Genomic DNA, 23,711 nt, shown 5'->3' on the forward strand with positions numbered 1-23,711 from the left:
AACTGGCTGGATATGAGCAAATTTCCAAGCAGAAGGAAAAACATCTTTGGAATAAGAAAGTGAAAAAAGGCGGCAAAGAATAGGAGTAAGTTCAGGAGCACAGGTTTTGAGAACAAGTGGAGAAATACCATCAGGACCTGGAGCTTTCTTAGCATCAAGATTCATCAAAATCCTTCTGATATCCTTTTGACGAAAGACCACAGGAGGCATTGAATGGAGCATGTTAGGAATGGTGGGAGGTGTTTTACCAAGATCATTAATACACGAGCTGAAAGAAAAATGGGATGGTAGCAGGTCAGCTTTATCCTTGGCTGAAGTGACAACAGAACCATCTGGTTTGGACAGAGGTGGGAGCAGAGATGGGCAAAAGTTGCGGCCAATAGCTTTGGCAAGAGACCAGAATGCGCGGCTACCATTAGGGCAAGAAGCAAGTTTTCTACTCTTAGCCTGTTCAAACTCTAGTTTGGACTGATTAATAACTGCTTTGCAATTGTTGTGAGCTTTGGTGTAGGCAGAAAATGAAACTGAAGAATTAGAAACAAGCCAATAACGATATGCAACGTTCTTCTCTTGGACAGCCTTAGCACATTTATTGGAAAACCAAGGTTTAGATAAAGGACGAGATTTTAAAGTGGAGTGTGGGATAAAATATTCCATTCCTGCAAGAATAATTTCACTGACATGATCTGAGCAAACGTTGACATCTGAAGTTTTGAAACAGTAATCAGACTAAGGAAAAGAAGAAAAGTCTCGCAGGTCATCCCATTTTGCATTCTTCTAATGCCAAACAATACAAGGTTGAGAATAGCCATGAGATAAAGGTTTCATTGGAGAAGAGACAATCACCAAGTTGTGATCTGAAGTGCCTAAAGGACCTCTCACTTCGACCTTGTACTTAGAAGGGTTGTTTGTGAGAAAAAGATCAAGCGAATTGGCTGTATGATTAGGATTGTCCGGTATTCTTGTAGGTAAATGAACAATCTGTGCTAGGTCATTAGTAATTGCAAAAGCCTCAGCATCTCGACCTGCTGGGTCGGTGTGACTAGAAAACGGAAGCCAACTGGAGTTGTGAACATTAAAATCACCAAGGAAAATTACCTCACTGTTAGGAAAGTTGGACTGGAGAAAATCAAGTTGCAAAGAGAGGAAGTCAAAGAGCTCCAAGTGATTAGTGGAGTTGGGAGAACGGTAGAGACAACAGATGAATTTGACACAATGAGGTAGAGAGATTTTAAGCCAGAGAAGATCAAAGAGAGGAGATTCCAAATTGCCAAGTCTCTGACAGGGAATATCAGAACGGACATATGCACAAGTACCACCTTTGAGGCAAAAGGAATCATACAGCAAATAATTTGGACATCTGAGATGAGCAGTAGTTGAATCAACCGATAACTGAGATTCAGTCAGAAAAAGTACATGGGGTTTGGAAGACTGCAAGTGGAAATGGACATCGTTGAGATTAGAATTGAGACCACGTATATTTGTGAAATGAATTAGGAAGTCCTTGGGAGGTTTAGATCTTTTTGCAGATAAGCTTGCTCTATTATTTTGACAATTCATGGTGTATTCAATAGTAAGAAAAAGTGGGTGGGATATGCTATATGAAGTAATGAAATTTTTGGTTATGGCATACATGTGGTAAGAATATACCCAGATCCTTGACATAACGTGGCCTCGACAATGCTCCCCGCATACACACTACTCGGACTCCCTCCAGTCACTATCTGGCAGAATAGAGGTAGCAAGATTATACACTAGCTGATCCGGAAACCTCCTAGAGAGTTACCAATAGGTTTGGTCTGGTGTACTAACTAGCGGCCGGCCTGCGAACACCATTTTAGAGCTGTACCCTCGAAATGTAAGGAATATTGGATCTCACCACGACATTCATATTTACATGATTTCAAGAACATATCCACTGAAACTTATTAATAGTACAATACAAAGAAAAAAAATCATCTTAAAATAAACTGATTAGTTTGCTATAGCTTCGTGCAAGTTTTTTGTAAAACTGTATTAACATCAGCTTAACATTTTCCACCTGTGGGAAATTGAGATCATCATTGAAAGGGCAGTCCTATTCTATAACTCCAAACATAATGCAATTAAACAGCATACATGATATGTCTTTCCAAGAAGGTTGAAATCAAAAGCATTTGGTTTCAGTAACCACTTGCATTACCAGGGTACCTGCCCACTCACTGATGATGAAGCCCACTAGCTTCGAAATGATCGTCTGGGTATTGGTATCCTCTGAAAATAAATAACAGCAGTCTTCTGTACTAGAGAAGTGTTATTTATTTGAAGTAGTGCAATACCAGCTATCTTGTTGTGAAGGCAACCACAATATGAGATACATTTAAAATGATGCCTTTTACACTACATACGTAGTTCAAATTTATGGGTAAACTATGGTGTATCTACACCGATATTATATAGTTAGTAACCACTTCATACCAAAGATGTACTAGGCACGAGCAGCCATTATGCTCAGGCTGTGCTTGGTGTATTGATGTTAGACATACACATTAATATTTTACCATCCATGTATAAGCTTTTATTCTATGAGCCTGTTGCCATTAAAAGTTCTTAAAATTGCTTCCAAGGAATATTTGAATCTACTTACCTCATGGAGATTAACTTGTCATTTCTCCCCACTATTCATAAAAATTGGCTGCACATGTGCCTTGTGACTCTTCATAAATTTGTCTTACAAACATGGTCTTTACTTTCCCTCAGCTGATGATGGGAAAACATTCCCAAAAGTTCTGTACAGCTACTGGCGTATTTAACTGTCATTAATTTTTTTTCACACTTCAAAATCAGCAGTATAAATATTCTGGGCTTTTAATTTAAATCTTCAGTTATTTTTAATTAAAAATTAAAAAGAACTTATAGAAGAGTGGTTTTTTTTAATAGCTCATTGAAGCTTGAGCTTACATAAGTGGGAAAATCAAATGAGTCGTAATAAAATATCTGTACAAGAGAGAGTTATTGTGCAAAGATATTTGTGAAGGTATGGTAAATGCATTAGGAGAATCTGTCTCATTGTGGACAACTGTCAAAAATTGGCAGATGAATTTAAATGTGGCAGAACCAACACCTAAACAGTACACGGGTCGTCTATCAACAATGACTACTCCTGAAAACATCAATAAAGTTCATGATATTGTGATGGATGAATAATGAGTAACTGTTTGAGAAATAATTGAGGCTACAGGTTTCAATTGAATAGGTGAGATACATTCTTTCAAATGAAACCTTTTGACACCTGATCAGAAACATTTTTGATTCAAAACTTCAAAGTAGCTTTTTGCTCTTTATAAACTTTATTTTTATAGGTTAGTTTGTAGCTTTGTAATTTTCTGGAATTCATTTGGAAGTCTTTGTCAACCTGAATACTTTTTGGCTAGATGTAACTATAGATTAAACATGGCTTCAGCACTACCCACCAGAGTTAAAGGGAAAAAAAAATTGCAATCAAAACAATGAAAGGAAAGCATGCTGATTCACCACCTCTAAAGAAGGCAAAGTCATGGCATCTATCTTTTGGAATTAAAAAGGGATAATAACAGTAGATTATCTTCCAAAGTGACAGACAATAACAACAATACTGTGCTAGCTTGGTAACTAAATTACAAGATGCAGTCAAGTCAAATAGAAAAGGAAAGCTCACTAAAGGTGTTTTGTATTACCAGGACAGTGTACCTGTTGACACATCAGCTGTTACCATGGCTGCAGTTAATCAGGCTGGCTAGGAATTGTTGCTCCACTCACCAAACTTTCCAGATATAGCCCCATCTGATTTCTGCCTATTCTCAAAACCAACCTGTCTGGAAGGAAGTTTTGGTTAGATGATGTGATGGCAGCCATAAACTCCTGTTTTCAGGGCTGTCAAGAAAGTGACTACAAAATTGGCATAATTTCTAGTCTATACTAGACTAGAAATTTAACAAACCCTTGTAGACTCATTTCAGATGAGTTTCTTAATTTTATAAAAAGAAGTTTAATACCATTTCAATAGTCAGATATTGTTAGAAATTTATATACCTTATCACAAATCATGAAAGTTGAACTTGGAAAAACTTGTATCAATGAATTGGTTTTTTTTATTTTAAATTGGGAAGTTGATTGTACACCTTGAATGTAATTAATTAAATTTTTGCCATATTTTTACTACACATAACAATGTTTACAATAAAGAGCCAAAAATATGTAGTTCAGTTAAATTTTTTCAATGAAACTGCATTGTTGTTGTTAGTTAGTTTTTAGGAGCATTAGCAACTAAGGCCATATTGCTCCGGGATATGCAGTGGTCATTCCCTGACCTTTCCACATCCTCCGTATTTGGTGGTGACGGGCTCAAACTCCGGTCTAATCAAGAAGCCTGTGCTATGCACTGCTGCTCCTTCCCATCTGGCTACGGAGGCGCTTCGAAACTGCATTAGCTGCTGTTATTCTTTAGTTATTGATTTAAAATGGTATGTCTTTTTTATACAATAGAAATATAAATAACTTTTATATCAACAAAGCACTTTATTTACAGTTATTTGTTTTTGTAAATAAAGTATTATTTTGTATTATCTAAGCTTTAAATTTTCATATAATTCAAGTAAATTTATAGCAAAGCTATAAGCATAAAATATGACTAAATGTAAGTTGACAAAATCCTCAGTTGTATAGATAGCAATGAGCAAACTACGTTTGCTACAAAATGCATTGATCTCATATTGTGAAGCAAAGTCACCACAAGTTTCCTTGATATTGCACCTTCAAAGAAATTGCTGTGTGCACAACTGAGGTCTTTGCCAATCCATTGTGGGGGGTGATATTTATGAAAATGTTATTTTATATATTTGATTATATTTATTATTTCCCCTTTTAAACAATTCCCTTTTATAATATCTCCCCACTTGCGCATCTGACTTTACTTCTCAGAAAATTCTAAGTTCATAGGGGAGAGACTCTTATATGTTTGATTCCCATTGGTTAAGCTTGTGTCCAGTACAACAATTACACACACACAAATGTTATACAAAAAAAACAAGTTTATTGGACATTTTTACATAGATACATCAAACAAAAGAAATTTATTAAACTCATGACCAAATAGATTTAATTTCATCTTCTTATAACAGAATGTATAGGAGCAAGGTATTTTGCCTATTGAGTAAACTCAAGGAGGGCTATTTCCTTTACATAAATCATAATCAACTATCCCCTCTTTTAAACTAACAAAATGTTTCTACTTCCTTACTCCTGAGTTCAATTGACTTTCAAAAGAATCTATTAACATTCTCCTTTCATTACAAAACAATTCCTACTCCAAATTGATAAAGCTCCGATACTCTTAATTTCAGTATAAATCATTACTCGGTTTTCTAACAGATTATAGCCTACAACCTTCTCTAATCTAGGTAATTATTACTATCAAATTTCTACAATTAACTACTTGCACATTCGGGGGTTACTGACATCCGTCTATCCCCTTCCAAAATTCATACTTAGTCATTCACTTATTTAACCAAATATTAACAAGTATCAATCACTTCAAAAATTTTATATCTATTCCCTTCCAAAATTTATCTATATATATATTGACTTGCCCTGGGTAATGTCCTTCAGTCCATACCATTCACTAACATATTCATTACAATATAGTACTACTTATACATATGTGTTCAATCAAAAGTTCTGATAAATTGGTTATCGGGTGTCTATAGTCGGTGTGATGGTGAGAGTACTTAATCAAACTAATCACTTACTTACATAACTTGGCAGACTTCACGGTACATCCTTCCCTAAGCGAGTAGGGGATCTTTTCTATCTGGGTCGCATCTCACAATCACTGGGGGAGATCGACATAAGATACTGGATTCCTTCTTGGGTACCTTTTATTTCTTAAGAACACATTATTTTCATCTGATCAGAATGGCTGTACTCTTTTGTCCGGCTTCGGATTTCATCAGCTCCAGCGTAATTGCTCTCAGAAATATCAGGCAATCTCGTTCCTTCATAATGGAGTTGACTCCTTCTCATCTACTTTAAGGATCTTGAAAAATTTTCCCCCTTTTCTATGGCACGTGTTCATCTCTCACTTCGAAACTCAGTCTACTTTTGACTGACTGTCTGACCGACTTCTGCACCTCAACTTCATCTTTCCACTTACTCGACTGCCTCTCTCACTAACTTATTAGATCAACGACTTAACTGTTCACTTAAAGCTTATCTACCCCTCTTACTGACTACACATTAAAACTTAGCCACTTTTCTCCACCGGCTACTCTATCTAAAGAAACTCATTCCTTTCTTTTCTTCTCCAACTCTGACTCACTAATTTTTTCTCCCACATCACCACTTACTCCCACTGACTCACTCTCTCTCCCCTGTCCGTCTCCTTCCACAATTTTTCTTCCGAGTTTGTCACGCCTTCCCACAGTGGTTCCTACCAATCCCCTCTATCTTTATTTATTATTTTTCCTTTAATTCGTTGAAAAGCCTCGGTCAGCCTGCCCCGTAGCACGTGAACAATACTCCCTATTTTCAACCTGTTGGATCTGTGGCCATCCAGTGTGTTCCTTTGAAGTAGCCGGTTTTCCAAAACAACACATTACCCTATACATATAACGCCTCATCTCTAAGGCATTTTAAAACCACAAAGAAACGACATTCGTGACTATAGCATCTGTTTTTGGGAACTTGTGTGTGTGTTTACGAACCGATTTCCTGTCTGCGGTAATTTGGCTGTACTAAAGTGTCTCGGAATAACCCTCACTTGTTTGTCGTAGTAAGCCACCCGCTGTGCTTTCCGTAGTGTTCCTTGTTTTAGCGAAAGTAAGGTTAATTGTTCTGTTTTCGTTTCATTACCCTTTCCCAGGACAATTAATTTGGTTCTGCCAGTGTTATGTAGGAAATTTTACAATAGGAAATTTTTTTAATATTTTCAGCCCCTACCAGAATAAATTTGATTTCAAAACTGCAGATTTTATTCCTATATCTCATTAATGGCAAGAATCTAAACAAAAAAACTAATTTTCCAAATAAAAAAATCTGATTTTTGTAAGATTTTCAATATTCTTACACCATGTACAGTAATCTTTTATAGCTCTTTTATGCTTGAAGGATTTGTTCTAAATTTAATTTCATATGTTTGACACCATGTAAACATACTAAAGTGTAGCTAATAAGCAATTAAATGGCCACATTGGTAATGGCTTACATTTCAAGTTGCATTTTTGAATCACATTGTAGCATACATCTTCTTAAGGAACAGTGCTTTTTATATGCAGTATCCACAGGGTTAGATGGTGGGCCCATTGTTGTTTCCTGTATTAATGATATTGATGAAGGCATACCAGGCGTAATGTCTAAGTTTGCAGATGATACAAAGGTTGGCAGGGTGGTTAATGACAGTAATGATGGTATGCTACTGCCACAAGATCTAAAAAAATTAGGCAGATGGGCTGAGAAATGACAATTGAAGTTTACCATTGACATGTGCAAAGTACTGTATATGGGTAGTAGTAATCTCAGAGTAACATACCAACTGTGTGATATGCTGGTGCTCACAGTAGCAGAAAATGGAAAAGATCTGGGGTAATTGTGTTGTCAGTTATTAAATTCTCTGAGTAGTGCAGATAGGCTACCAGGACAGCTTATGGGGTTTTGTAAATGATATATAGGAATTTTGCTAGCAGGGATAAAGAGGTGATTATCCCATTGTGTAAGGCAATGGTCAGGTTGCATCTCGAGTACTGTGTACTGGTCTTGAGGCCTCATTTTAGGAAGGATATAGAGCTGCTGGAGTGAGTACAGAGAAGGGCAATGAGATTAGTGAGAGGAACAAAGGTGTGCTCTTATCAAGAAAGGCTTCAGTTGTGCAAATTGCAGTACCTTGAGACTAAGCACCTGTGAGGCAATATGATTGGTATTTAAGGCTTTGAATGGATTGAGCAAGCTGAATGCTGATGGGATTCTTCCTCTTGTTCAGACTACACACATGAGAGGGCATAAATTCAAATTGAGGAAGGATGGCTGTAAAACAGATGTGCAGATTTGCCTTTAGCAGTGGGTGGTTGATTGCTGGAACAAATTTCCATCTGATGTGAAATGGGAAGGTTTTTTTTTTTTTTTTTTTTGCTGATGCTAAGCTTGCTTTCTTGCATAATTGGCCACTACCAACGAAATGGTGTGTTGTTACTATAATATCAAGGCAACTTGTGGTGATTTTATTCTCAGTATGAGACTGATGTATTTTTTATGAAAACTTGAACTGCAACACATCACTTCCATTTATTTTCAAACTCATTGAATGTGACTCAACACCACCAGTCTGGGAACTTTATTTCCACACCTCGTATCTGTAAATTGCATGTATTGTAGGCTGATTTACTTGCATATGGGGAAAATAGACAGTTTCTAGGAGAAAAATCTTACACCTTTGCCTGAGACTAGATAACTACAGTCACAAATAAAAAGTCCTTTTAAGAAATTTCTCCAGTAATGAACAGAATTTGATCCAAGACCTTTCTCTGTCAGTGAGGAAGCAGTGGGAAGACTAGGAGAACAAAAGGATTTTTATTCTTGTGACCATTCCTACTTTCCAGTATGAATTTTTAATGTTTACCTCCCTCACGAATATACTTTACCTGTACAGGATTCATCATTCACAAGCTAAATGTTTTAAGACCTGCAAAAAACTATGAACCTGTTAAATCATGTGCAATTATTTTCAGAAATAGCTTAAATATGCACAGCAGTATAAAATTCATTTCTTTCTTTTTGCAAGTAACCACAAAAATCCTTGCTATTCTTTTGTCATTTGATTGTTTTAAAGATATATGTGTGTGTGTGTGTGTGTGTGTGTGTGTGTGTGTGTGTGTGTGTGTGTGTGTGTGTGTGTGTGTGTGTGTGTGTGTGTGTGCACATATATTGACTAGGATTCTATAATTGGAATTACCTAAAAGTGTCTATAGTTAATTGGAATACTGAAGTATTCCAATTAAAGTTAATTAACTTAAGTATTATTCCAATTAATTTAATCATTAACTTATTATTCCAATTAACTTATTATTAATTAATTAATTATTAACTTATTATTCCAATTAACTATAGATACTTTGGTGTACTTTTCATTGAGGTAGATATTGTGCATTATCTAATATTAAATTTATACATTAACTATTATTATCTGGCCTCATGATCTCGAGTACTCTCAGATTCTAGAATAACAGATAATAGCTATTATAATTAATATTGAAACTCTAAGTTTTAAAACTTTAGCTTTACTAATCAAAGATAAATATTTCAACATGCTCTTATGATGAAAATTACCGTGACATTTGTGTTAGCTAAAATATATATTTTCAAAGATTTTTTACAATGATATAGAGTATGTATAAATATAGTGCAAGTGCATCAGAAATACATAGCTATATCTGAATAAATCAGAATATTAGTAAAGCATCGTTTTAAGTTATATCTCATATTGTGAATACCTTCACGAGTTGCCATGATATTGCACTACTTCAAATAAGTAACGCTTCACCTAAGGAGAAGACTAATGTTATGGCAACTCATGGCAACTCGTTGTGAAGGTATTCACACGAGATATAACTTAAAACGATGCCGTTTTACTAATATTCGGATTTATTCAGATATAGCTATGTATTTCTGATGCGCTTGCACTATATTTATACATAGTCTAGACTCTCCGATAGTTTGAGGCTTATGCCCTAAATGCTTTAGAATGATATAGAGTTATTTTTGTAATTATGGGAATTTTACAGATGCATCTTTTTCTTTTTCCAGATTCAGAATTGCCAACCCTTTTGCCATGTGGCTATCTAGCAGGCAATAAAACACAAATTCAAATCACATTAAAAGGTAAGTCATTTGTATATACTTGAGCATATAAGTTAATGCATATATACCTCATGCAAATCTGTGATTTTTATGTCAGTAAAACAAAAAATTTGTTAATGATGGAATACACATAATTGTAAATTATTTATATGACATTTCTATATTTATAAATTTTCTAATTCCTACTGACAGTGTCTCTATATCATGAATGGTGGAAGGATTGAATCACCCGTTGATATTGTGGCAATGATAGTATATCTTACGGTAGGGTTGTGAGAGAGAGAGAGAGAGAGAGAGAGAGAGAGAATCTATTAAACAGTTGGACTAGGAAATTTTTCTTCCAATTAAAAATCTTAACTACCTAGAGATCCATTCATACTGATATCCACTCTATCTCAGAACTCACCAGAATTAGGAAAAGGGCTAAGATAAAAAAAAAAAAAAAACAATAAAATTCATTGCAAAGTTTAAGATTGGGATGCTAAGAATATGTATAAGCCTTCAGGGAATCATAATCCAAATAATTCTCACATTGGAAAGAATAATTATAGATTACTTTTTAACTAAAAAATATTTTAGTATTATTTATTACAAAAAATATTACTAAAAGGGCTTTGTGATAACTATTTACCGATATAGGTTTCTGATTTCCAGGCCCTTAGGACTTTATTAGTGCCATAATTTAAAATAGGGATTGGCAAATTGTTGATTGCAGTGCATAGAAATAAAAACATATGTTCTGGAGAACACTGATGCCAAAAATCTCTAATTACTTGCCTGATTTGGTTTTTAAGCTTATCTTAGATTTTTATTAAATTACCTAATGTGTTTTTTATTACAAAAAAAATAATTTTATAACCAGTATATTTTAATTAAAATAGGGATATATTTGTAAAAAAATTGACGGGTTAGCATTAGCATTAGCATTAGTAGAGGCATATGATGCAAGAAAGCAAGCTTATTCAGCATCAGCCAAAAAAAAAAAAAAAAAACCTCTCCCATTTCACCCCTCCGTTCGTTCGAAATACCTGTCCAGTTTAGCTTTAAATTTGTTTAGGCTATCAACTTCAACAACAAGTGATGGAAGTCGGTTCCACCAACCAACCACCCGCTGGCCAAAGGCAAATTTCCGCACATCTATCCGACATCCGTCCTTCCTCAATTTGAATTTATGCCCTCTGAGCTGATTATTCTGAGAAGGATGAAGAATCCCATTGGCATTGAGCATGCTCAAACCATTCAAAGCCTTATACACCTCTATCAGATCACCTCGCCGGTGCCTAGTCTCCAGACTCTGTAATTTGCAAAACTTAAGCCTTTCTTCGTAAGAGCAACCCTTTGTTCCATTTACTAATCTTGTTGCCCTTCTCTGTACCCGTTCCAGCAGCTCTACATCCTTCTTGAAATGAGGCCTCCAGACCTGTATACAGTACTCAAGATGTGGCCTAACCATTGCCTTATACAAGGGAATAATCACCTCCTTATCCCTGCTAGAAAAATTCCTGTATATCATTGACAAGACACCATGAGCTACTCTTGCAGCCTGTCTGCACTGCTCAGAGAACTTCATATCTGCCTGCACAATTACCCCCAGGTCCTTTTCATTCTCCACCACTGTCAGTGTAGTACCACAGAGTTCATACATTGCTCTGGGGTTACTGTTACCCATATGTAGTACTTTACATTTGTCAATGTTAAACTTCATTTGCCACCTCTCAGCCCATCTGTTCAACCTTTCCAGATCCTGTTGCAGCAGCATAGCGTCAGTAGTGTCCTTAACGACCCTGCCAACCTTTGTATCATCTGCAAACTTAGACATTAAACTTGATATCCCATCATCAATATCATTCATAAACACCGAAAACAACAATGGACCCAACACTGAACCTTGAGGAACTCCACTAATAACATTAGTCCACGTTGAGCAGTGTCCATTGATTACCACTCTCTGTCTTCTGCCACTCAACCATCCCCTTATCCATAGCAGCAATTTGCCTCCAATGCCACACTGCTCCAATTTGTGCAGCAGTCTTCCATGTGCAACAGTATCAAAAGCCTTTCTAAGATCCAAATATATAATATCAAAGTTATTCCCTGCATCCAGTTCTTTTGTGACTACATCATAGTATCCAATCAAATTGGTCAGGCAAGACCTGCCCTTAACAAAACCATGCTGCGTCTGAGCTATAACTGAATTCTTGTCTAGATGATCCTGCAGTGCTTCTTTAACCAGTGCCTCCATTAATTTTCCTGGAATCGAAGTTAAACTAACAGGTCTATAATTACTTGTGTCAGCCTTTGATCCTCCTTTGTGAATTGGGGTTACATTTGCACATCTCCAGTCTATGGGTACCTCCCCTGAGTCCAAAGAAGCTCTCATAATTATGGCTAGGGGTTTGCATACTTCCTTTGCTGCCTCCTTTAATATAACTGGATAGATCCCATCCACCCCAGGTGCCTTTTTTATGTTTATCCTCAACAATCTCTCCTCCACTTTCCTCTCAGTTATTACAAAATCATCCAGCTCACTGCCAATGTTTACTTTACCTTCATCATTCTCCTTCCTGAATAACTCCTCATGCGTGAATGTAGATGCAAAATACTCGTTTAGATTGTTAGCCACCTGAGCAGGATCCTCAACTGTTGAACCATCAATATCCAGTGGACCAATCTGATTCATCCCTTTCCTTCTCGAGTTCAAGTATGTAAAGAACTCTTTCTGTTTTTCTTTGCATCCTTTGCCAAGGATTTTTCGTAGTCTGCCTTTGCCTGCCTAATCTCCTTTGTGACTTGGTTACAGACCAACTTATATCTATCATAGGCTTCCATGTCACCCATTAATTTGTATGTATCCCATGCATTTTTCTTCTCTGCCACATGTCTCATTAGTCCATCTGACAACCATTTAGGCCTAAACCTTGAACAATATTTCTTAGTTGGTATGTAAAGCCTGGTAGCCACCAAGATTAGTTCCTTGAATGCTTCCCATTTTGAGTTTGCTGTTGGTAACATCATCAGTTGGTCCCACTGTATAGAATTTAAATACTGTCTCAGACCATCATAGTCGCCTTTACGAAAACAAAAACCCTTCCCTTTACCTCTGATGGTAGTTACCTCCTTGAGTAAATCCCACTTCAACACACTGTGATCACTGCCACCTAGTGGTTCATTTATCTGCAGGTTCTTAATGCATGAAGAATCACTACTGATAATCAGATCAAGAGTATTGCTCCCTCTTGTTGCCTCACGAACATGCTGATGTAGAAAACAATCATCCAATAAATCCACAAAAGCCTTGCTAGTGTGCGAGTGACCAACCCACAAATTCCAGTCAATATCTGGGAAATTAAAATCCCCCATTATAAGACTCTCTGATTTACTGGCCCACTCTATTTCCCTGTACAATATATTATTATACTCATCAGAGTCATTAGGCCTATAGCACACTCCTACTCTCAATTTTGATTTCCCTATGCTTATGTCACACCAAACTGACTCGACACTGCCCTGTCCATCGATGTCAACTGGCTTCACTTCCTTTGACTTTATGTGTTTCTTAATTAATAGCATAACCCCTCCTCCCCTCCTGTCCTGTCTATCCTTTCTATATACATTGTATTCCCCAAATTCCAGTTCCGCATTACTTATATCTGTGTGACACCACGTCTCTGATATCCCAACAATATCTGCCTTTGATGTTTTGAGCAATACCTCAAATTCATCAAATTTATTTACCAAACTCCTAGCATTGGTGTACACGCAGGTATACATGCACCTGTTTCTATTCTTAGCTACCCTAACACAACCCATGTGTTTACTTGTAACGCAATGACTACCAGCAGTCTCTGAAATATCCTGCATCTTGTTTTTCAGACTTCTGCTCATTTGAATAGAAGCAGTGCAAGAATCACTTCCACCTCTGCCAGTGGCTACTGTTAATCTATTAGTCCTTGTATCCCCCCCAACTAGCAGTTTTCCGACCCACCTAACACTGCCTCGACAGCATCAGCAAAAATTCTTGCACCCTTTCTATTTAAGTGTATCCCATCCCTGTAGAAGCAATCTCTCCTGTTAACAAGTACAGTCCAGGCTGAAAAAAATTCTACCCCTTGAGCCTTGCACAATCCCTCCAGGGCCGAATTGATCGACAAGGCTCTCATCATATACTCCCTCCTATTGTGTCTGGGCAGAATTGCAGACACTTTCAAGTTCAACCCTAATTCACGGCTTTTTTTCAACAGTGACCTGTACTTGCTAAGTAATTCCGCCGGTCTCCTACTCTTAATATCATTAGTGCCAACGTGTACAACTATATCACCTTTTGTGCCCTTAAAAGATGATATCCGCTCTACAACGTCATCAACCTTTGCCCCTGGCAGACATACCCTGGTCCTATTCCACCTATCCTTTTTACAAAGCATGTTCCCCGTTTCCCTGACAATAGAGTCACCAACAACTACTAGTTCCTGTGGGACCAGCGCATTCTGCCTAGGGGGCTGCCCCTGTGTTGCCTGATGACCAAGTGCAAGCTCTGGCGTTGATGTGGGCAGCTGAGAGCTTGATGGGCCCCTCAATTTATTTCCTTCGAGGGCATCCACCCTGTCCTTCAAGGTCTCATAAAGGCCCATAACAACGCTGAGTTGTCGCCTGATTTCCTTGCACTCCTTACATCGTGCACACACAAAGACATCCCCCTTGGCAGTATCATGTCCCGTACCCGACTGCTCCGCAAACATCAAGCAAACAGTGCATTTTAATAGACTGTGATTCAGAGGGCAACTGCCTCCCTCAGTTCTCCCCTGAACCACAGCACTCCCATTAGCTTGAGCCTTTTGCTTTGCTGCTCTGGTCAGAGTCATGATTCCAATTTAATTCAATAAAATTTAAAACAAAAATTAAATCCTTAATTTATATCCCAAAACAGTTATGTTATATATATATATATTTTTTTTTTTTCGGTATCTAGTGTTCCCTTTATACAACTTCCGTATCACGTGTACCACTATAGTTATGTATTAATTATTTGTTACGATTAAGTCGTTATATATATATAGAGTTAAAAATACAATTTAATTGACAATAAAGTTTATCAAGATTAATAGATTTACTGATTAATTGACAATATTATATTATGCAGTATACTACACTAAGCTTATGCTATCATGTAAAAATGGCGGGAATTCACGAACGGTATTTCTACGGACTCGTAAGTATTGATTAGCTTCGAAATCTCGCTATCTCAATTTAGAATAAACTAAGGATCCTGACTAGGTCTATAATCTACTTATAGAAGATAATTTGATATAACAATTGGTTAATAAATCGACTAAATTTGGTTAAAAGACCTCTCGTTCAATTTGTGACACGTGGATTTGATACCGTTACCGATACTAAGTAATATCTACGAAATCTCTGTCTAAGTTAAACTTTAAACTAAGTATCGTAACTAGGAATATAAAGCTACTCTAGAAAATAAGTTAATATGACAATTTAAACTAATAAAGCAGAAAATAAATCAGGAAAAACCTCTCTGTTTGAAGAGCTTTAAGGAGCAATGTCTGCACAGGCTAACCTCGCACAGGGTTGATCTCATGAAAGGCTGCTGGCCTGGTTTAAAACATTGTGCTACATAATACCTGTATCAAATAGTTTCATAAGTTATATGCATTCTGAAAAAAAAAAAAGAAAGAAAGAAAAGCATATAGTAACATATAGTGGCATCACATTTCTCTCAAAAGGGAATGGAAATTATTTTTTCTCCACCATTCTTCAACCAACCCACCAACCCAGAGAAATTACAAAAAACTCAGTGTGACAGACATAACCTGCTTAAACCCCAAGACTCCATGTTGAACTCAGAGAGATGTAAACTTTAATTGCAAAGTATGTTTGAGTTAGCACCAAGCCAACTCAGACAGTGATACATCAGTGTGTTGTACCTGATTTGTATACTTTAAATCTGTTTTCTCTGTTTGCAGGATGACCATATTTTCTGTCAGGAGTGCTAAATCAGACCCTAGTTGATTCTCTCTCTCTCTCTCTCTCTCTCTCTCTTTCTTTCTTTCACCCCACCACTCTTAATATCAATGTGTCGTGACATAATAGTTATCCTGCTGTTACCTGACATTGATACTGGGAGTGGTGGGGAGAGAGAGAGAGAGAGAGAGAGAGAGAGAGAGAGAGAGAGAGAGAGAGAGAATGGCTAAAGCAGTTTGGAGACTATACAACAAGTTGCCTAAAAATCAGTGCTCCTTATCTGATAATCAGTATGTATTTTTATGCAATTAGAATTGTCACATAAAGGAATCAGCAGGTAAAGGAATCTTCAGATAAAGGTTGCAAAGATGGTAGTCTACTGATTTGGATTTATTTAAAAATATAGCTGGTATCAAGGACAAAGGAAAGGGAATTTGCTCTTAGCAAAGGTAATTAGCCTTAGTTTTAAATTCCTATCAGTGGGCCCAACTAATATGGTTAACAAATAGAAATGCTAAATGAGACATGGTTAAGGAAGTAATAGTAGAAGCTACTAAGCTCTTTATACTAACCAAGAGATATTGTTCAAGCTTCAGGCCTATGAGATTAGTAGGAGAGGAGAAAAATGCATGGGAAAATTATAAATTATCACAGGACACAGAAGCCTATAGTAAGTATAAATTAGCCTGCAGTCCAATTACTAAGGAAATTGGGAATACCAAGGCAGATTACAAGAATTCTTTGGCTATGAGTGCAAAGAGAAATAGCAAAGGCTTCTTTGCTTATGCAAACACTAGAAGGTAAGGGATGAACCACATTGGTTTATTAGATATTAATATATAACTATTGTACAGGTTGCTGAAAAACTTAAATATTTTGCATCTACATTCACATGTGAAGAAGTTTTTAGAGATGAGGATGTGAGAAGTACACCCTAATTCTAACTGAAAGTTAAAGATTTTATGATAACTGAGAGAAAGGTGGAAGAGAAACTGCTGAAGCTAAAAGTAAATAAGGCACACGAGGCCAGTAGAATCTATCCAGTTATATTAAAAGAAGCAGAAAAAAAGGTAAGCAAACCTTTAGTCCTTAGTCATAATTATAAAGCATTCTTGGATTCAGGATAAGCCCCTAGAGACTGGAGGTATGAGAATGTCTTGCCTGTTACAAAGGAGAATCAAAAGGTGAAGTCAATAATTACAGACCCTGAAGTTAGCTTTCTATGACAGGGAAAATAATGGAGTCACTAGTTAGAAAGTTAACTTTCCTAAAAGAGTTAAACATTATTCTCCACTAGCTGTTGTAATTTTTCCACCAGGGTGAAAGATAATTATCCCATTGTATAAAGCAGCAGTTAGTCTCAGTGGCATGTTATCCTATAGGCAAAAAAGACCCCAAAATCACTGTTTCAAAAATTCATTGCTGTTTTTTATTATTTTTTAAGTGATCTTTATCGGAAACTGAACTTTTTACCTGCCAAGGTCAATGAACTTTACTTGAAAATTAATTGAAAATTACGTTTTTTCAAAAATGGTTTTACCAATTTTGATGAAATTTTATATTTATTTCTTATGTCATAATATGTTTATTTGTTGTCACAATAAAATGAAATTGAAAATGTTCTTTATATATAAATGTCCTTCCTAAAACTTTATTTTAGGAAGGACATTGATCTTTTAGAAGTGGGTGCAGAGAAGAGCAACAAGAGTAGTCAGGAGCACAAATGGATACTCTGAACAAGCAAGACTTGAGTTCTGCAAATTTTGTAAACTAGGCATCTGCAAGGAGATCTGAATTGAAGTGTTTAAAGCATTAAACGAGTTGAGTAGACTAAATGCTGATGGCAACCATATTCTATCTTGGTTGATACACAAAAGGCAACGTTTAAATTGATAAAGTGTGTGGGTACAGGACAGATGTTTTAAGTTTGCCTCAGTCATAGAATAATTGATTTTTGGAACAGATTTTTGTTCGATTTGGTGTTGTGGAATGGTAGTTTGAATAAAGTTAAAGAGGATTGGTAAAATTGTTAGAAGGAATGGACAAATGAAGTGGTAGGGGTTTTTTTTTTTTTTTTTTTTGGAAGATGCTATAGAAGCTTGCTTCCTTGCATCATTTTCCCACTACTAACTCTCGCAAATAAATGTCATCACCAAAAGGCTGGATCTGGCATTTATTTAAAGGATGAAACACACTATGATATATGACAGCATGTTTCTGTACTTACTAGTACCTCATCAGATAGCCAGCAGGTGGTCTCAATTAGTGAACCTAAGATAACTTTGGAATAAAAGAAATGGTAATGTGTTAGTTGTCTGACAGCACCAGGAGTTTCCCTCATCTTTGCAGAAGTGATGTGTAAGATATCATGCTGTGTGAAGAAAGTAGTAGTAGTTGCATGTCATGCAAGAAAGCAAGTGTATGAGCTTATGCAGCATCAGTCAAAAAAAATAAATAAAAATTTACAAAACAATTCCTTCTAAATGTTTGTACAGTGCCTCCTTAAATTTATTTAAACTATCAACTTCCAAAACAACAGGTGGAAGTTTGCTCCAGCAATTAACCACCTGCTGGCTAAAGGCAAATTTCCGCACATCTATTCTACATCTGTCTTTCCTCAATTTGAATTTATGTCCTCTCAGGCAATTATTCTGAGCAAGATGAAGAATCCCATCAGAATTCAGTGTGCTCAACCCATTCAAGGCCTTATACACCTCAATCAGATCACCTCGCAGGTGCCTAGTCTCCAGCCGCTGCAATTTGCAGAACTTAAGCCTCTTGGTAAGAGCATTCCCTTCACCAATCTTGTTGCCCTTCTCTGTACACACTCAAGTAAATCTACATCGTTCCTAAAATGAGGCTTCCAGACCTGTATGCAGTATTCAAGGCGTGGCTTGACCATTGCCTTATACAGAGGGACAATCTGATAAAAGAACCACTAGGTGGCAGTGATCACAATTTACTGACGTGGGATTTACTTAAAGATTTAATTACCATCAGGGGTAAAGGAAAGGGTTTTTGCTTCCGTAAAGGCGAGTACAGTGGTCTCCGACAGTTTTTAAATTCTGTACAGTGGGATCAACGGACGATGTTACCAACAGTAAATTCTAAGTGGGAAGCATTCAAGGAATTAATCGTGGAAGCTACTAAAAGTTTCATACCTATTAAGAAATATTGTTCAAGGTTTAGGCCTAAATGGTTGTCAAATGAACTAATGAGACTCGTAACAGAGAAGACAAATGCATGGGATGCATATAAATTATCAAGCGACTCAGAAGCCTATGGCAGATATAAGTTAATCTGTAATCAGGTCACAAAGGAGGTTCGGCAGGCGAAGGCAGATTACGAGAAATCCTTGGCAAAAGATGCTAAGAAAAACAGCAAAGATTTCTTTACTTATATAAACTCTAAAAGGAAGGGGATGAATCTGATTGGTCCACTTGACATCGATGGTTCGACTGTTGATGATCCTGCTCAGATAGCAAACAAACTGAATGAGTATTTTTCATCTACATTCACACATGAGGAGTTATTAAGGTTTGAAAATGGCAGAAGGTTATCAAATTGTAGCAGGGTGCTTAATGATCTTGTAATAACTGAGAGCAAAGTGGAAGAGAAATTGTTCAAGTTAAACGTAAGAAAAGCACCTGGGGTGGATGGGATCTATCCAGTTATATTAAAGGAGGCGGCAAAGCAACTAAGCAAACCCTTAGCCATAATTATGAGAGCATCCTTGGACTCAGGGGAGGTTCCCACGGACTGGAGATGTGCAAATGTATCCCCAATTCACAAAGGGGGATCGAAGGGTGACACGAGTAATTACAGACCAGTTAGTTTAACTTCTGTTCCGGGTAAAATAATGGAGTCACTGGTTAAAGATGCATTGCAGGATCATCTAGACAAGACTGCAGCAATAATTCAGACACAGCATAGGTTTGTTAAGGGAAAGTCTTGTCTGACAAATTTGATAGGATATTATGATGTGGTTACAAAGGAACTGGATGCAAAAAATAATTTTGATATCATATATTTGGATTTCAGGAAAGCTTTTGACACTGTTGCGCATGGAAGACTATTGTACAAATTGGAGCAGAATGGTATTAAGGGTAAGTTGCTACAATGGATAAAAGGATGGTTAAGTGGGAGAAGACAGAGGGTGGTAATCAATGGGTGCTGCTCTTCTTGGACTAATGTTATTAGTGGAGTCCCACAGGGTTTGGTGTTAGGTCCACTGTTGTTTTGTATATTTATCAATGATATTGATGAAGGTATATCAGGCTTAATGTCGAAGTTTGCAGATGATACAAAGGTTGGCAGGGTTGTTAATGACAGTAATGGCAGTGTGCTACTGCAACAGGATCTAGATAATTTGGGTAGATGGGCTAAGAAGTGCCAACTGAAGTTTAACCTTGACAAATGCAAAGTACTGCATATATGGGTAGAAGTAACCCCAGAGAAACATACCAACTGTGTGGTACTACACTTAAGGCGGTAGAAAATGAAAAAGACCTGGGAGTAATTGTGCAGGCAGATATGAAGTTCTCTGAGCAATGTAGACAGGCTGCCAGGGCAGGTCATGGGGTTTTGTCAGTGATATATAGGAATTTTGCTAGCAGGGAAAAGGAGGTGATTATCCCTCTGTATAAGGCAATGGTCAGGCCACACCTTGAGTACTGCGTACAGGTCTGGAGGCCTCATTTTAAGAAGGATGTAGATTTACTTGAGCGTGTACAGAGAAGGGCAACAAGATTGGTGAAGGGAATGAAGGGATCCTTTTACTAAGAGAGGCTTAAGTTCTGCAAATTGCAGTGGCTGGAGACTAGGCACCTGCGCGGTGATCTGATTGAGGTATATAAGGCCTTGAATGGGTTGAGCACGCTGAATTCTGATGGGATCCTTCCACTTGTTCAGATTACGAACCTAAGGGGGCATAAATTCAAATTAAGAAAAGACAGATGTATAATAGATGTGCGGAAATTTGTCTTTAGCCAGCGGGTGGTTAATTGCTGGAACAAACTTCCATCTGTCGTTGTGGAAGTTGATAGGTTGAATAAATTTAAGGAGGAACTGGACAGGCATTTGGAGGGAATGGTGTGATTTTTTTTTTTTTTTGGCTGATGCTGCATAAGCTCATACATTTGCTTTCTTGCATCACATGCCACTACTACTACTAATCACCTCTTTTTCCCTGCTAGCAAAATTCCTATATATCATTGACAAAACCACATGATCTGCCCTGGCAACCTGTCTGCATTGCTCAGAAAACTTCATATCTGACTGCATAATTACTCCCAGGTCTTTTTCATTTTCTACCACCTTAAGTGTAGTACCACACAGTTGGTATGTTTGTCTGGGGTTACTTCTATCCATATGCAGTACTTTGCATTTGTCAATGTTAAACTTCAGTTGCCACGTCTCAGCCCATCTGCCCAAATTTTCTAGATCCTGTTGCAGTAGCACATTGCCATTACTGTCATTAACAACCCTGCCAACCTTTGTCTCATCTGCAAACTTTGATGCTAAGCCTGATATACCTTCATCAATATCATTGATAAATATACAAAACAACAGTGGACCAAACACCGAACCCTGTGGGACTCCACTAATAACATTAGTCCACAAAGAGCAGCACCCATTGATTATCACCCTCTGTCTTCTCCCACTCAACCATCCTTTTATCCATTGTAGCAACTTACCCTTAATACCATTCTGCTCCTATTTGTACAGTAGTCTTCCATGTGCAATAGTGTCAAAAGCTTTCCTGAAGTGCAAGTATATGATATCAACATTATTTTTTGCATCCAGTTCCTTTGTAACCACATCATAATATCCAATTAAATTTGTCAGACAAGACTTTCCCTTAACAAACCCATGCTGTGTCTGAATTATTGCTGCAGTCTTGTGTAGATTATCCTGCATTGCATCTTTAACCAGTGATTCCATTATTTTACCCGGAACAGAAGTTAAACTAACAGGTATATAATTACTCATGTCACCCATTGATCCTGCTTTGTGAATTGGGGATACATTTGCACATCTCCAATCCGTGGGTACCTGCCCTGAGTCCAAGGATGCTCTCATGATTATGGCTAAAGGTTTGCTTACTTCCTTTGCTGCCTCCTTTAATATAACTGGATAGATTCCATCCACCCCAGGTGCCTTTCTTATGTTTAACTTCAACAATTTCTCCTCCATTTTGCTCTCTCAGTTATTACAAAATCATTAAGCACCATGGTACAATTTGATAACCTTCTGCCATTTTCAAACCTTAATAATTCCTCATGTGTGAATGTAGATGCAAAATACTCATTCAGTTTGTTTGCTTTCTGAGCAGGATCATCAACAGTCGAACCATCGATATCAAGTGGACCAATCAGATTTATTCTCTTCCTTTTAGAGTTTACTTTGTTATCTTTAATATAACAAAAGCTGTGTGTCCTAATTAATATATGGAGAAGCACTTAGACTATTCTGCCATCTTATGTGCTTTTGTTCTTGAATTTGCTAATTGTAATTCATAATTCAAGTTTTCTTGGATTCACTAATTGAGACAACTGATGAAGAAGCAGCAAGTCTTGAAGCAGGCTATCATAACGGATGTCGCAGCTTTTAAATAAATGGTAGACTAACTTTTTGGTGATGCTATTTGTTTGAAAATAGGTGCAATGCCTAGGCAACACTCTTGGTTTAGAAGGTTGCCCTTTGTGAAAGATAAGGCCAATGAAATATTCACTGCACTGCAGTTTAAAATATGTTGTCCACAAAAAGTGTTTTGGCTTGGGTAAAGAAAGCCTGTACAAGAACAACGAGAAACGTCGGATAACTTATGTGGAAAATTAGTTTGCCAATACGGTAGTCTAGTGCTGCTCACTCGGTAAACAGACAGTATGTGTTATCGGACTGGAGCAAAGTCGAGAACGATATACTGATTGACAGGTAGGTGTGGCAAATGACGTGCTGATTGGTGGTGGGTGCAACAGAAAACAAGCTACTGTGTAGTCATTGGTTGGCATTATGATGTGTATTTACCAGTAGGTGCTGATTGATATTATGATATGTGTGTATCCGCATGAGTGTCTTTAAAAATAAAAGTACAGTAATAAAAAATTAATATTTTATTAATAAACAATTTATGTGCTAGTCCACTCATGATTCTAAAGAAAAAAGATTATGTTACCCCCTCCATTTCAGGAGAGGTTCAAGCTCCCATGGGATTCAAGTGGAGGTAACCTGACCTTTTTTCACCGTTAGGGCATATTATTGAACAAGAAAATAAAAATACAGTCATAAAAAATTTATTTTTTTATGAATGTATTTCTAAATATGACTGATTCTAAAGAAAAAAGGTTAGGTTACTCCATCCAATTCGGGTGGGGTTCAAGCTCCCATGGGATTCAAGTCGAGGTAACCTGACCTTTTTTCACCATTACAGTAAATGTTAGGGCATGTGCGATTAGGACAAGTTACCATTAGTGCTGCTACAGTGATACTAAACCGATGTTATCGTATGTTGTGTTCGCGCATCAATCAGTCCGTCGTTTTCCACGCTTACCTGTCAATCAGTATATCGTTCTCGACTTTGCTTCCTACCGATAACACCTACCACCTGTTTACCGAGTGAGCAGCGCTAGAGTGCTGTATTGGCAAACTAATTTTCCGCGTAAGTTATCCGACATTTCTCGTTGTTCTCGTGCAGGCTTTCTTTACCTTCGCCAGTATTTCTCATGTATTAACTAGGGAATATAGCTTTTGCTAAATTAAATATCATAATACATTGAAAATAAATAAATTGTTGGTATACTTTTGTTGGTATTAATAAATCAGATTAAATTTTTTCATTTTAAATATTATTCAAAGTCTTGTGAAAATTC

General features: G+C 37.1%; 1 protein-coding gene across 1 annotated transcript in view; it reads left to right on the forward strand.

Annotated features, from left to right (window-relative positions):
- LOC150087929 (uncharacterized) overlaps positions 1-23,711 on the forward strand; it is a 347,547-nt gene that overhangs the window by 267,080 nt on the left and 56,756 nt on the right. The window contains exon 25 of the mRNA XM_090369967.1: positions 9,811-9,885. Coding sequence (XP_090226093.1) covers positions 9,811-9,885 — 75 coding nt within the window. The remainder of the gene's footprint in view (positions 1-9,810; positions 9,886-23,711) is intronic.

Source organism: Mastigoproctus giganteus, chromosome 3, assembly GCF_048544385.1.
Source record: "Mastigoproctus giganteus isolate SK-2022 chromosome 3, ASM4854438v1, whole genome shotgun sequence".
NCBI lineage: Eukaryota > Metazoa > Arthropoda > Arachnida > Uropygi > Thelyphonidae > Mastigoproctus > Mastigoproctus giganteus.